Source organism: Parasteatoda tepidariorum, chromosome 11 (genome assembly GCF_982258835.1).
Source record: "Parasteatoda tepidariorum strain Cologne lab strain chromosome 11, Ptep-v5.0, whole genome shotgun sequence".
In the NCBI taxonomy this organism is placed as follows: Eukaryota; Metazoa; Arthropoda; class Arachnida; order Araneae; family Theridiidae; genus Parasteatoda; species Parasteatoda tepidariorum.
Window position 1 is genome coordinate 42583665 of NC_141765.1, and position 17162 is coordinate 42600826.

Genomic DNA, 17162 nt, shown 5'->3' on the forward strand with positions numbered 1-17162 from the left:
CCTTTTAAAATGGCTTTTTCCTTATTGGAAAAAAGAGAGCTTCAACCTTTCCTGTTCACAAAAACTTCGATAATCTGTCAAAACAATCTATCCTTTTTCGATTTAGACATTTGATTTAATCATTTTTAGTTGGTGAAATATTTATTTCGTAAATAATTGAATAATTCTTTTTTATGCGCATATTATTATGGGAACCCAATGTATGGACTGTGAAATGCTAAGTGGATAGTTGTTTACTTTGTGATGAATTAAGTATTTCCTAATAAATGACTTAGTTAACGGGGTGGTTGTTAGTAGTCTATTATATTGTTTATTCTTTATTCATTTATTGCAAGTGACAAATACCTGTAGCATTAGTTAACTTTAAGTATACAAAAAAAAAAGACCTATGAAGATATATATTTTAATTTTATGAATTTATTTCGTTGTAAATTAATTAAGTTTCTGTTAATGTTTCATCAACTGAACATTATTGTAATGATATATTTTTATATAATGCTTGCCATTCTTCCGGTAAAAATTTTTTTAGTCAAATATTCTGAAGTTTTTTTATTTTATGTCATTACATTTAAAAACGCTTTTATACTAGTAGGACGATTGTTTAATTCACTTAACGTGTTAAGTAATTTAAAAAAAAAAAAAAAAAAAAAAAAACCCTTTAAGTTTTAAAATCAGTTAAAAATTATAATACTCAAAAAAATATTACATTAATCGGTTAAAAATTATATTTCATGAAAATTATAATACAGCCATATTGCAAAATGAAACATGATATTTTATTTAACGCAGCCAGTTCGCTAATATGAATGAATTTACTAAATTTAAGACAAATAAAACAAATTATTGTTGTCTTCATTTAAAATAAAAACGTTTAACATTATTGTCCTTAGTATAACTAACGCCATGGTTTTATCGTTTCGTTATTACGGGATTTATTGTGTTATTATTTGCATAACAATGAGTAAAAAACAGTCTTTATTTTCGCTCATTACGCTTAGAAGAAGTTACTCTATTTTTCAGAAAAATCTTCCTTCACCGTAAATTTTTGATGATGTTGACCCATTTATGTCAAAAACAACTGCATCAGTATATTACTTCAAATTAAAATAAAAATAATAAACCTAACTTAGGCTTAGATCAATAATCTGAACACTTCTTTAAACAAAAATAATGTTTAAATCTAGAACTCCTTTTAATTCAAGAATTCTTTTCAAATCAAAATGGAGTAACAACCAGAAGAAATGTTTAAACTAGTCATATGAATTTCTGGCCCACTGTACCAATAAACAATGATGGCAAAAATATTATTTTTATGTTTAGCTCACAAATTATGTGCATCAATCAAATTTTTTTCGACAAATTTATCGAATTAATTAAAAATCCATGTATTGTGTTATTGCTATGTGTATTGAATTTGCAAACATACTTATGTTTATTTTTAATAAATAAATTTATATATGTTTTATAATTTGTCACTGCAATTTGTATTTCTAATTCTTTTCGGATATTCGTTGAGTTTCTCTTTCACTACAATTTGCTTTGTTAAAACTCTTAACGGCTTTTTTTAAAATAGATTTTTAAATTTTCTGTCATCCCCCTTTTTTTTTGAAAACCACGATTTGTGATAATAATGACAGTGCAATCGCATTCTTGTCATTTCTTCCTTATCTCTTTCATATTCTTACTTCAAGAGTTTTTCTTTTGAAAAGATACTTTGATAAAATGTGATTGGCAACTAAACTTTATTTTATTTTTTAATATTATTCAGAAAACACTGGGTGTGTACCGCGACAAAGGCTTTTGGAACTCTCTTTAACTTTTAAAATGTAAGCAATTACGCAGACTTTTCCAACGATCCAGTTCACAGTTTCCAACTAACGTCATTAATTTTTATTTAATAATATTCGTTATCAGTATTTTAAATAATCCTATCAGAAAAACAAACTACAATATGAAAGGTTAAAATCTTAAATGATAATATAATTCAATTCACTATTTTTAGAAACTTAGAAAACATTCTTATTGGGTCTGGATTGACCATCCTGCTTAAAATGAACCAATCAGATTCTCAATTTCTAAATTAATATTTCATATGAAATTTTGTTTTTATGAAAAAGTTACAAAAAAAAAATGCCGTGAATATATTTTGTATTAAAATTACATTTTTAATAGAAATCGTTTTCAAAACATTTTTATTAAACTCAAAATCGTTTGTTTATGACAAAAAGGGAAGGAAAAATTTTTATTATTTTTTTTATCAAAATTTTATTTAATAAAGAATAAGTTTTGTATCAAAGTTTATATTTTATTTGTTAAAATAGGCAATCTATTGAATAATACATGATTTATAAATTTCAGGAATTTTTATTTATTCATTGAAATATTCATAGTAAATGTGTAACATTTCAATTTAAAGATTGTATTTCGGATTATTACGGATATTTTTCTAATTATCAATACTATAATCCAAAATACTGCAAACGGTATTTTATGAAATCTTATTTATTTAGTATATAATTTATGTAGTATATAATTTCTGTATCACTCAGGAGAAATTAAACTGAAGTGAGAGGTGTTTTAAATTTAGCGTTTATTTCCATAAGAAACAAATGAAACTATAATGGTCATTTTTTTCTGATGTGAACAAGATGACCAGAAAAAACTTAACTTGTAAAATAAAATCTAAGTAAAAAGTTTAAAAATAATTAAGGTTAGAAGGTTATTTTTATGCATAGTGAATTTTAAGTTATGAAGTTATGATAATAAAAATATATTTTTCCTGAATTGGTTTTTATGTATAATTTCAATTTTTTGAAGTGATACCCATATTACAAAATCTTGATTAAATTTTGTGCATTTTAATCCTTAGCGTGTTCCTTGGTGAGCATACTATTGAAAAATTCTAGTTTTCTTTCTCTTTTCATTTTTTTTTCGTTGTTCAGTTGTGTTTTCTTATTTTAATGAAGAGTGTATAAAATAAATTTTTTCTCCAAGGTGTTTAAATTACTGCTAAAAAAATATTGTTCATTGAAAAGAAAAAAAAATAGAAAATCTGCAGCAATTGTAACTTAAAATATTATCACATTTTTTATTTTTTATAAATTTTCTATTACTTTATTCCTGTTTGAATTTTTAGAAAATGCATATAAAGTATTTAAATTGACGAGATTCTTTTATTACTGCTATTTACCTAAATAATTACATTGTAAATGATCTGAATATTTAATGTGAATTCTTTGATAAAATCCAAAAAAGCTATTTCCAAATATATTTTATATATTTAGTAAATCCACTTAATAAAAGTATTGTATTGTTTATATTTTATTATCAGTTTTCATAGCTGCCAACCATGCTGGATTTTCCAGTAGACTACTGAATTTTGCCAGTTCCTCCTGGTCTACTGGTTTAATTAAAATTCTCCTGGTTTTTGTACATTTTAGAAAATTCTCTAAAATTGAGTAAGTTTCCTAAAAAAATCCCTATTGAAATAGAATTTTTGTACAGATTATTGCTTGAATATTTAAATAAGTGTTACAAATTCATAATGAAGCGAACCTCATTTATAGAAATTATCTTAAAACTTTTTTTTGTTCTTAATTCTTCACTGGTCAGTTTATATCTTTGAGGAATTAAATACCTATTTATATTAGTAACAGTTCAAGGATGTTTAATGTCAATCATAACTGGAAAATATTGCAGTTTTTCTATTTTGATCACTATAAAAATCCCTAAAATTCCCTATGTGTAAAATATTCAGGACTTAATGTAACAGTTATCAGGAAGTTAATATTATTTCGTAAAATCTACTGGATTTTTTTCTAATCCATGTTGGTAGCTATGAATTTTACTCCTTCAAAGTTTGTTTTTTGAAAAATCACAAAAATTTAATGTATATCTAAGTCATGAGGATTTTTCAAATTTTTGAAGTTTATCATATCTCTTTAATTGAACAAGATCTGTGATTAAAGTCTTTCTCCGTGAAGTAAGTGTTCTGAACAAGATCGGGGTTCATAAAAAAATAAAAATTCTATATTTACTCTTAGAAGCTAAATTTAAATCAATGTTACTCTAACTTCATTCTACTCTCTAACATCGAATTAAACTCATGCTTATTTTTATATCTCCTTCATATGTGGCAAGCTAAGTAAAAGTAGCTCAAGGGAAATATTCATAAATTTTAATAATTTTTGCTCTAACTTATCATTCGACTCATAGGCAGCGAATTAAACATATGCATATTTTTATATTTCCTTCATTTGTGTCAAGCTAAGTAGCGTGGTTTAAGGGAAATCTTAAATTGCAGTCACTGTTATTCTGTAACCTATCATTTGACTCATAGACAGCGAATTAAACACATACTAATATTTACATTTCCTTCATTTGTGTCAAGCTAAGTGACGTAGTTTAAGGTACTCTGTAACTTATCATTAGACTTAGACAACGAATTAAACACACGCTTATTTTAATATTTTCCTCATTTTGGTCAAGTTAGGTAGCGTGGCTTAAGGGGAATATTCTTAAATATAAATCATTTTCAGTGACTTATCATTCCATACGTAGACTGTGAATTTGCTTATTTTTATATTTCCTTGCTTATTTCATTTTCCTTTGCTTACTTATTTTATTTTTTATATTCACTTGCTTATTTTTATCTTTCCTTCATTTATGTCAAGTAAAGTAACGTTGCTTAAAAGGAAGATTTTATTAATTTTATTTAATTATAAATAAGTAATAAAGTTTAACATTTGAAATCTGAAGATTAAAGGAAGGACTACGGCGCAATCTCAAATTCCCAAAACTGGCAAAAACTGTTTATATATTAGACAAATGCTTAGTTATCTACGGATCATAAATAAATAAATAAGATTATTAGCTTTGTCGTAAATTACTCCGTTAAAAAATTGGTAATTTTTTTGGGGGGCGGGTGGGGGAGTATAACCCTTATATTGTTTCAAATCTTTTTTTTTTTTTTTTTGCTTTGTTTTTTGAAAATTTCTATTATGCTTAAACACCTCTACGACCATTTAAAGTGAGAGTTGTAGCATAATTTGAAACCTCTCAGTCTATTCCTGTAATAAGATGGAATGACTTGCTTTCTTTGATTTAATATTGGCAACTGGTTCCCGTCTGTGTCATAAATATCTTACAATTGACGAAAATAGTCCCGGCCACTATCGTCATTGTCTTCATGACGTAATCGTTTCGTTGTTAAACTAATACGAGATATCAATAATGTTGAAATCGCTTTTTTTTACCACGTTTTTTTAGAGCTTTACTTTATTTCTTTCATATTTGTAAGGGGGAAGGGATAAAAAAGTTCATGCTTTTACGAATGGAGGATAATATTTTGTAATGAATTTTTTACCAATTTCTTATGTGCTAGAGTTCGGAAGTTTTGCATAGTTGTGCATTTATCAGTATAGTAACAATACAATAGTTTACTGTTTTTAGAACTTAAAATAATTAAGACTTAAAATGTAATTAATTATTTTTTAATGTTTGTAACGATACTGTTTGTAATTGATTTTGCTTTTCCACTACAGTTTTTAATACGTTGATGGGCAGTAGGGTGGGCAGTAAAATGGGTTCAAAATTTGGAACTGTTCTATTCATTTGTTTTAAATATTTGCCAAGAATTAAAATTTTATTTTTTGTTTGTGCAGCGGCTTATGCCATCGTCTAACCTCGCTTTTTTCCCGACATTTCTAATATAAAATGACTATATCTACTCATTTTCCAAAATTTTAGTAAAAAAAAATTATTTTTATTAGTGTTCTAAATAGCAGAAAGGTTTTTTTTTTTTTAAAAAAAAAAAGATAAATGGGAACGAGTGTATGCCTTTAAATTATGGGTTGTTCATAGTCTTAACACAGGATTTAATTATACTTTTTCTCAAATATCTTCACAATTAAGCCGCATTATAATTATATATTTTGGCAACGGATATAGTAAGTTTTCTTGTGAAAAAGTTTTATTGATTCTGCGCACTTGTTTTTGGTTGGTGCCCTTTCAAATATGGAAAGTTAAAAGCAGCATTTTTTGCATGTTTTAATTTTTTACAGTCGCAAAGGTAAAAATGCTGTTCAAGCAAGAAAAAAAATAATCTGTTGTGTATAGAGATGTCCAGGAAAGAGGCTGAACTAGATCATTGTTCACTAAAAAATTGATCACTAGGTCAATTTTTTAAACGACAAAATCTTTACTTCAAATGAGGAAGTCAAAAATCATTTGAATCAGTTTTTTGCCAGCGAAGAGCAATAATTTTCTCATCGTTGAATCATAGTACATCCAGAAAATTGACAAATAGTATTAGACCAGAATCGGCAATATGTAATTCAATAAAATATTTTTTCTCTATAAGAAATTTCCTTTTCATATGAAAAGCGAAATTTCTTTCCGAATCCAGTTCAGACATAAGAATTATTTTTATTAGATATTTTTTGTGATTCATCATAGTATTTAGGGATATTGTGCCGTATAACTGCTTTTATCGGTCAAATATTGCCCAAACTCTCGTATAATTTCTAGAACTTTTTCAAACAGATAAAAATTAGTAACTCAACTATTTTATTTTTATCATTTACTTCGGTGAAACAAAATCATTTGTTTTCACCAACAAAATATATTAACAATATAAGTATTTATATTTTGATCTGATACTATGCATTTGCAATATTTTTTAAATTTTTGTTGCAGTTACGTTAATAATTTTCATCTTATTAGTTTAAGTGCTAATTCTATACCACTTTTTTCAAAACTATAATTTTTTTCAAAAATATACATTTTGATACATATTTTTTTACATCAATACAAATGTATTTTTAATATCACTACAAAAAGTAGTGTAAAAAGTAGATCACTAAAAGAGATACGATTTTTACATTAAGTGTAGCAAAAACGCAATGTCAGCAGGGAATGAGTTATATCTAAAAACTGATATAAAAATTTCCTGTACATTAAAATGCTAAAAATATTATAAAGAATTGTGAAAGACTGAAAATGTATGATTCAATAATAATTATTTTATTAAAAATAGTATTTTCTATGTAAAAAAAATGCGAACCCCATCAATGCATTAAGTACAAAGCAAACTTTGTATTGTATCTTTAACCGCGATAACTTTTCTTTAAATATTTGCTTACAGCTGGTACAATAAGTTGGCATCTTTTTATTAACTTTCTTACGAAATATGCTTATTTTATTCAACAGTTATTAACTCTTCTAAATAACAGAGTTACTTGTTTTAAGCAACGATTAAGATGGTAATTTTTCTTATCCAAATTATTTTAATAAGACATACTCTGTTGCATAATTAACACTGAAACTACAAGTTTTTTTATGTGCGATTAAGTTTTTTTAAATTTTGTTTTATTCGTCTTGTATTAAATTATTGTTAAACTTAAAGACCATATTGTTCTCATTATAAGTATTATTTATAAGCTAAAAAAAAAAGTTTATTTAATTTTTTACTTGTTAAATTAGAAATACCTGTTAAATAATTTAAGAAACAGATTGTTCAATTATAATTAAACTTTTTTTAACTTGATAAATTTGCTAATTAATCTCTTATAAACAAAGCTGTGCTGATTATTCCTAACAATGAAAACATTTATATGTAAATAACTGCAATTTTAGTTTTTTTTCTTTTCAGTTCGACTATTCCGCTGTACTTTGCCCACCTTAATGCTAAATTTTTTTTAGAAACATAGAAAAAAGAAAATGTTATTAAATGATGCTTAGTCTATTTTTAATAATTTTGTCTAGCTTCTATGTAACACAGTCAAAATATGCTAGTTTTATGATCAAATTACCTCACAGTTAAATAGTTGATTTTCTCAAATCTTCGGTGTTCAAAAACTTTTTACAACTAAATGGAAATGAATTTTCACATTGAAAAAAATAAAATCATCAAATATATAAGTATCAGTAGATTTTCTATTGTAATATTAATCGGCTATAAGGAAAACATTTTATACTATAAATATTTCCTTGTAGCCGGTGAAAACTTTTTTCCGTTTTTCTTTAATCAAATTAATCATTTTTATTCATTGTCTTGAAGGTCGGGTGTTAACATTTTCCTGATTCTTTCACTCAATATCATTACTTTCGTTTCTCTTTTTAATCATAACTTCAAATTATTTTTGAAGAAGATACTTCATCGATAAACAATCCGCATTATCTATCTTAATTTTTTTAGAAGAGCTGTAATTCGCTCTAAAATGATGTATTATCGTAAGGTGAGTATATTTTTTTCTCCACTTTTCATTTTTTTCTCTGTTAATAAAATAATTTTAATGTTTTTAAAATAAAAATCATGACGTTTAGTTCCAAGATCGTGACGGTGCTTAATATCCTTTTGTCAAAGATAATTACATCTTTCACAACATCTTACAATCTTACATTACATAATTAATTGTTTTAATTTATTTTTGTTTCATTTTCTCATAGTGACATTATCGATTTTTAACAAAACTCAGAACCCCATGATATTTTGAAATTTGAATTTTTAAAAAATTTTAGTTCCGAAATAAGTTAGACTTAATTCTTTGAATTTTTAAAGATATTATATAAATATCTAAAAAGAAACGAAGTCACTTTTATTGAGCCGTTAAAATGCCGTTTGTAGTATTTTTCCATTAGTTTGTAGCATTTTCGCATTTTATTGCGCATTTTATTCAAATTATTTAAATTATTTTCTATATTGTCATAAATGCTTAATAAATTTTAAGTTCGTATTTTAAACTTTTTTTAGTGCAAGTAGCTGAAATTTCCCCAAAAATGTAAACTCATATTTTTGGGCAAATATCGTTTTTCAAAAATCACTCTAAATGCTCAAAATAATATTTCTAATATTAGTTTGAAAAATAAACAAGTGTTTCTAAAAAATACTAATTTTTTAAAAATTTCAAATTTTAAATTTTTTGAAAATATTTTAAAAATAAATAAGTTGACTAAAATTAGGAAAGGAAATACTATAGGAAATTTTCAAAACGTGTTTTCATATTATTTATTTATTTATTTTTTGCTTAATTTGTTGGTCTACGTATTTGAAAGTATCGGCATCGTCTTTTAAAAGTATAAGTTGAAACTAATATGAATGAGAAATATAGGCCTCTTTTTACAGTAACGAGCATAGTAAACTTTACTAACTTAATTTCGTAATTCTTAAGTAAATTTGAAACGGCGTTTTCTTAGAATAATATGTTATATTGTCGCTAATACTATAACTTCTTCCTACCTTCCGATTATTCTTTCCTGCCGATTTAACTCAGAATTTAATAGTATGCATATTACTTATATAGTTTTCGTCATACGTGATTTTTATTTTAATGTATACTTTTTTTCCTTCTCTTTTTTAAAAAAAATATTATTTAAAGCTTTAACTGTCAAGCTTTAGACTAGCAGTTATGAATAGTAGCCACTGGCTTTCCAGTATTATATGTACATGAAAAAAAGGTAACTACTTTTGCACTTTTAGTAGCCACTTTTAAATATGTGTAAACCAGGGCGTCTACTGATCCCTCAAAATTTTTATAGTGATAGCTAACTTATCTTTAAAGGAGTGGAAATTCACCTTGCTTAGCAACCCCTAAATGCTATAAATTTTCATCCATTCATAACCTAGCTCTTTATACGTGTTTGAGTTATCGAATTAATGTAGAGATCAGGAATGTTTCATTTTAACTTTTTAAAAACATTAAATACACATTATAACCAAAATTTACAAGGGATGCGTGGACAAAATAATGGAAACACTTCTACACTAAGACGTTTTCATATTTCTCAAGAAATACTTGAATTTTAATAAATTTTTATTTATCATTTTTAATAAATCTTGTTTAATAATACAAAATGAAATTTGTGAAAAACCCCTTAAGTTTTATTTTAAAAAGAACAAAAACTATTTTAGAAAATTTGTGAAACTTTTAAAATTTTTAAAATAAGATATTTCAATCGGACTTTTTTTATCAGTTGCCTAGTACAATTCACTACTAAACTAAGAAAAAATGTAAATTTTTCCCTCGCATGCGCATTATGAAATAAATATTTTAATTATTCATATTTTGCGCAGTTTTTTGCAAATTTTTCTCAAATCTTAAAGTAATAATTTTGTAATTTATTTTAAATTGCTCCAAAAATATTGTTTCACACCATTGAATATTTTTAAAAATATAGCAAAAACGATTTTTTTATTTTATTTATTTATAAAAATGTCCCTAATTCCATAAATATTAAAGCTAGGTTTACGAAATCCCGTGCCATTCTCGCATATAATAACCAAAATAATTGTTGCAAGTTACAAATTCATTCCTACTTTTTTTGGCTTAGGGTGTTCAAAAGCACTGTTTTCTGTTTTTAATTTATCGCCGTTCTTTCAAACCTCTGAAAGCTTTAAATTTCATTGATAAGTATGAAAATTCGCATAACCTTATCACTTCTAAATTTATAAAATAATGCTCTAAATATTTTTTTGGGAAACATAAAAAAATGTGTTAGTGTAAAGTGCTTTCATTATTTTGTCCAACCCCTTATGTACCACTATAATAGTTTTTAGAGACCCCTGGACGCCCTGGTAAACGGAGAATGTTTTTAAAAAAACTAGTATTGAGTTTAAAAAGGAAAAATTAGGATACTTAACGCGGCAAAAAAGAAAAAAATTGAGATAATTTTTATTAACATTTTTTGTTAAATAAGTAGCTAAAAAAATATTCAACTATAAAAACAGATTCACAGCAAAAAAAAAAAAAAAAAAAAAAAAAAAGAACCATAAAAACCATAGAAATAAAAAACAGGGAGGGGGGGGGCAAAGTTCGTGTATCTAAAAAAGGGGGAAGTTTTAGTTTTGGAGGTTACTTATATTTAAAAGAAATAAAATAATGTTACTGTTAAATAATTACTCTTGTATTTTTTTAATAATAAGAAACCACTTAGACAGTGGTGTCTCACATTAATCCATACAATTGAAGCTAATAGAAGGACATTCGATTTTTTTGTTGTCATTATTCAGTATAAAATGAAATAACTATTTTTGATATTTTCTATTCTGGCTTAGATTTAACAAACTTTGAAAGTTTAAATTTTAGTTTTATTTCAGTCACGATTCACGCGATATTTTTCATTCATCTAGTTTTGGTCTGAAAAATCAAAGATTTTTGCAACTTGCTAATAATTTATGTGACCCGGTGATAGGGTAAAAAGTTCTAATGATAAACTGCCTCAGAATGGCGTAACACACTTGAAACTTGTTTAGGTTTTAATGTCGTTTTGATCTGGGTTATAATGTTAAAAAAAAACACTTTGTTTTAAACACTTGTTTTAAGTTATGTTTAGAACATTAAATAAAAAAAAAAATCTGCTTTAAACATGTTTTTTATTTCTTTAAAGAATATTACTTATGTCTTTCACATTTCAAAAATTAATGAAAAAATGATTAGGTCAGAAAAACTATATTTTTTTGTATTTTTTTTGTACAATAATAATAAGCTGGACAGAAGAGAAAAAAAGGTGAAAGCAATATCCACAGCTGAAACTGCAAAGTTAAACTTAAGTAACTCAAGTATATCGGCATTTAACCATTATGTTGGTGGTTATGCCTATAAAAAGGTATTAATGAAAATGTTCTTGTTATTATTAAACAGTTGAATACAGCTGTGCGTTCAGTTGTAGGATTAGAATGAATAATGTTCTCAGTATTTTATTTTGTACTTAGTAAAATAAGGAATCGTTTGAGTGTTGCTAAGGTTGCAAAACTTTTAACAATTTTCAAAGGTTTGTCTAAATAAAAAACTTTTTTATTCTTAAAACAAATGGGATTTAAATAAGGTTCTTTCAGATTTAAAAAAATATATAAATATGTATGAAATATATAATTGTGAACAATTCTCAAATTTAAAAAAGAAAAAAAATGTTTTACGCTAAGAAAACTTCAGAGATGCCAACTTGCTTAGCTAGATTTAAGTTGTTTTTAGTTCAGTATTTTTCCTTTTAAGCAATTTTTTCACCACTACATATCCAATATTCGAAGTATTATATGAAACGCAACTTTATGTCATTAATCTCATGGTTACTTTTTTGAAGAGTGGGCGTAATTATCCTTATTTTGCAAGTTTTACTATTTAATTCAATATATTATTTAAACTTTTGCTTGAAGCGAAGCAGTTGGCATTCCTGGAAAAAAAAATTCTAAAATAAGAATAATAATGATATCTGAAAGAATATTTTTTAACTTCATCTTATCGATGTCTCAGAAGCTGTTCATCCAATCACCATTTTTATGAGATTACGTCATTTTATCAAATTCTCTACAATATAGTTTTTTTTTTCTCTCTTGCTTTGTATTTTGTATTGCAACGAATTTAATAACAATTTTGTTCACTTAAATAACTATGTACGGTTTGAAAAGTCTGCATTTTACTCAAAAGAAGCTTTTAATTTTTAAAGCTAATAAAAATTGAAGGAAAAAAAAAACTTTGAAAAACTTTTACGCAATAATTTGAATTATTAATCTCATAAACACAAGATGGAATTATGATGAATAATTTTTAAGATATCAGGAAATGCGTTTTTCTGGGAAACACAAATGAAGATCAGGGGGAAAACGGTTTATGTGTATGAAAACTGATTCTGAGAAAAACGAATTTCAAATTTTGAAAATTTTCAAAAGCAAGCATTCGATTGAAATTGCATGAATAAAAATATAATATGAAAGTCTCAAGCATTTATTTACTTTCCCAATAAATTTCAAAACAAAATTTACAATTTTTTGATGTTAAAAAAAAAGAAAAAAAAAAGAGAAGAAAATCTGGGTGTACAAGAACTGTTTTTCCCTTAAAATTCCTCCTCAATCAAAATTTCTTCACTAATATTCTTCTTAATTATACTTTTCTTTGTTCTTCTTGTTTATGTTTGGACAGGAACCATTTTTCCCCAGGCTGACCTATCTCCACTGTATATTAACTGTCGGGGAGAAAAGATACTCCACGTTATTGATCTGTCAAAACTTTGTAATCCTCATACTGCATAAGGTAGTGATCCAATTGCATTTTTGAAAACATGGTCATAAACCGTTCTTCCCCCATGATCTTCAATTGAAAATAACGTTTTGTGTGTAGTGCACGTTGCATGTTACTCAACTTTGTGGTCGCTGTAATTCCTTCGAAATTCTTAGTTTAGGAAAACCATTTTTATTATATTATTTTAGAAAAGAAGTTAAGAAGAAAAAAATATTTTTAATAATTCAGGTTTCTTCACCTCACGACAAACCTATTTACAATCAAAGTTAACACATATTTTTTAAAAAAGATTATATGAAAATTTTTTGAAATTTTTTTTTTCTTTCTTTCGCCTTTTCCGAATATGATATTTATTAAAAATGTGTGAAAACTGTATTCTGAATCCTTAATAAAATTCCAACTGAAACAACAACTGACCATAAATATTGGTATTTTTTAAAATTCGTCTCTTTTCGTATACATTTTTATTAAAAATATAAACATAAAAAAAAAAAATTAAAAGGATGGAAAAGAGAATAGCTTTGCTGCCAACTGTCCCGATTTTTTAGCCTTTTTCCGAAAATACGATTTTAGGTCAAAATGTTCTGATTTTTCGGTATTCAAACGCTTTTTCACTCCTTATACTGATTTTCTTTTAACACAGGGCGGGTGATTTCTCCGCGAATATCGCAGTATTCCGCGTATCTCAAGACCATTGATTCTCGGACTTCCGCGAATCAAAAACATAATCCGACGAAATTTTGGAACTTTGGCCGAATCCAGTTAACAAGGCGTTTACATGCATGTTTTTTCGCCAATTTGATTCTTTTGGTTTGGCAGATTTTCGCCATTTTGAATATGTGAAAGTGCGCTTCAATTTGCTAATTTTGGGATTTTAATATCATTAATCGATTTTCGTATTTACCTGATTTAAAAGTTGCGATTCTCATTCACGTAATTTAAATATCGTACACCGCGATTCCTATGTACGCAATTTAAAAATCCAATATCCCGATTTGTAAAATCAGTTGTCGCGATTTGTATTTTCGCGAATTAAATATCGTACATCGCTATTCCTATTCACGCAATTCAACATTATTCTTTAACACACACACACACACACACACATATATATATATATATATATATATATATATATATATATATATATATATATATATATATATATATATATATATATATATATATATATATATATATATATATATATATATATATATATATATATATATATATATATATATATATATACAGATGTTATAAACAGAAATTATTGTGGTGTAATTTTATCTTATTAAATATTCTTTAATGTTATTAGATGTTACTTTCAGAAATAAGTTTTTATTTGTTTATGGTGTGGCATAGTATCCATATACCCACAATGTGTTATCCAGAATATGCTGAAGGAATTCATAAAGTAAAGTTAACAAAAAAAAAAATTAAATAACCAAATAAACGAAAATAATTATATTATTTTTTTGTTATATATCAGAAACAATACTGCTTGCAATATAAACTACACACAATGGCCAATGAAATAGAAACTAGGGCTATTTTTTTGCTTTGTTGCCCTTGTACATGGTCTTGTGGGAGCATCATGATGCGAAACATCATTTTGCTGGTATTTAAGTGGTGCTTTGGTGTTCCTTGAGGGTAAACAAAAAGTCATGCAACACCTGGAAAGATTGACAAATCAAGTTACTCCTGTAATGTTACATTTTTTACTCTGAAGGCAACAGATATTTCTTGGACGCTAATATACATGATGCCAGAGGCATACAAAATTGGTTCAATGCACATCAATTTGATTTCCAACACCTTTTTTGGCCACTGCACATTCTGGATCTCACCCTAATAAAAAATTTTGGGGACATATTGAAAAGGCACATCTGACAGTGATCTCCTCTTCCATCTAATTTACAGAATCTTACAATTTATGTAGCCAACGTAACCAATGCATGGTATTCTCTAGACATAAATGCACTCCAGAAACTTGTAGAGTCACTGCTCTCAGGAATAGGGACTGTTATCTGTGCAAAAGGATATCCAAAATATTTATATCAATCTAAGGTTTCTATTTCATTGGCCAGTTCTTTTTAAGAGTCAGACAGGGTTGTATACTTGATATTTTTGATTTTGTTGAAATTTTGCAGGAAATGTTTATTTAAATTTATGAGACATATGTTTTTATTTTTTATTTAAAAAAAGATTCTAAAAGTTTTGGGGTCAAAACTGAAGTACCACTGAAATTTTGTGAAAACACATCTATTTACATCTAACAATTCTTTCCATGAAATGAGTGAACCACATTATTGACTGTTATTTTGGGTTCTACTTCCACACAAACTATTAAGACTTGAATACTTCTCAACCTTCAAACTGTTGCCCTTTTGCCCCACTTCACAGTAAGTTTAACATATAGACTAAAGCTCATTTTAGTTGAGTATGTTAACTTCAAACATTCATATTGGGCTTCAATCATAAACAATTTACAGCTTTTTAATAATTATTTCTGTATTTAACTACTCAGGTACAGACCTTAAAGTTTAAAGACTTATTATATAAAAGTTGAATGAGTAACCAATTGATCTGTGAGTTTATTGTGTTTCTGTTACACTTGAAGCTTCTTTTCCAGCAAATTTCATACTTGTTCAGTTTTGGCAAAGTTAGTTATGAACTTGAAAACTGTACAAAATGTCAGTTTCTTGCTGCTTTAAAGCTAAATTTTTAGGTCATGCCAAATTTTACCACACATATCTTTATTTTTTTAGGTACTGCTCATTAGTATGTATTTATTGAAATATGTACCTTTGTGGTTTGCTGTTGGCAAAAGTAGATTTTGACAGAAGTCTAAGAAAATATCCTTACTTTGAAGATTTTGTTATGACCTTTAGCTTCCAAGGCAAGGGTCCACTGTATGTCTTAATAGTTAGTGTGGAAGTAGTATAATGTAATATACAAATAGTGGCTTGCGTCACGGTTCAGTCATTTCACAAAAAATATTACAACAAATTAGATGCGTTTTTCTCAAAATTCCAAAGAATCTTCTGTTTTGACCCCCAAAACTTCTTGAAATTTTTTTTTTTAAAAATAAAAAACATAGTCTTTACATAGCTCTCAATCCATTTCTCATCGTTAGCTACAACTAAAATAAAAATCTTATGTGATAAATCACTCTTCACTCTTTGTGCTAAAGAAAGAATTTCAGTTTTTGGCATTCATTCCAAGTGCACATGTATATGCTATACATTTATCTATCATTTATTTGAATATCATAGTTTTGCTCAACTCTGCAAACCATAACTTTATTTTGGAATCAAATGTATAAATAGTGTTTTTATTCTTTTATTTTTTGAAAAATTTGTGTACAATTTTTTGTTTAATTTTAGATTTACTTAAATGATTTATAACAAAAAAATTGCTTTTATTTTGAAATAAATTTATATTGAATATAATTTTTCTCTCCTCATTAGAATGCAGCACTTAGTTATGGAGACAATTAGGTGACCATGACCATATTTCCATAATCCAACTGAAAAATAGTGATTCTCCTTTTCCTGGCATCATGGCATCATCTCTTCGCCACATTGCCACAGAACCTGGGAATCTCAACCACAAGATGAGCACTTCAGCTTCAGAGAAAGGTTTAAATGAGTTACAAATTCGCGACAGAAGAAAAAGTCCTAGTCGAACTTCTGATTCCGTAAGTTGAGCTTATATTATGTTAGGAAAATTCACATGAGCGCTAATTATTTATGGAATGCTTAAAAATCAACGTGTCCAAAGATCATAGATTGATGCTTTTTTGAAATAGTCTATTTAAAAAAAAAAAAAAAGACTGGGAATAAAAATTAAGCATTTATTTTGAAAAAAAAATGCATAAGTGTTTTTTTTTCTACTTAAAAAAATTCTTTTAACTGTCGTGTATCGATAGTTTTTTATAAGTTTTTAGTGAACTGATGATTTTTTTATTGGAAAATCTTTTTTACATTTTTATCTAACATCTTTTTAATTTCGGAATTAGACTTCTTTTAAATCTGATATATTTTTTTTTTCGTGATCAAATGTCAGGAGGGGGAACAGTGGTGAGTTTTTTTTTTTTAATGAGCAATATATTTGCATAAAACTTGAAATATCTGAATTAAAGAG

At 26.5% G+C, this 17162-nt stretch overlaps 1 protein-coding gene across 5 annotated transcripts in view; it reads left to right on the forward strand.

The window, feature by feature from the left end:
• Positions 1-17162, forward strand: part of LOC107448565 (oxysterol-binding protein-related protein 3) — a 92088-nt gene that overhangs the window by 31894 nt on the left and 43032 nt on the right. For 3 of the 5 annotated variants that reach the window (XM_016063815.4, XM_016063818.4, XM_016063819.4), the window contains exon 2: positions 16487-16716. In XM_016063815.4, coding sequence (XP_015919301.1) covers positions 16579-16716 — 138 coding nt within the window. In that variant the 5' untranslated portion in view covers positions 16487-16578. Of the gene's footprint in view, positions 1-8043; positions 8238-16486; positions 16717-17162 lie in introns of those variants that run through there. The other 2 variants (XM_016063817.4, XM_071187898.1) reach the window with 1 other exon arrangement.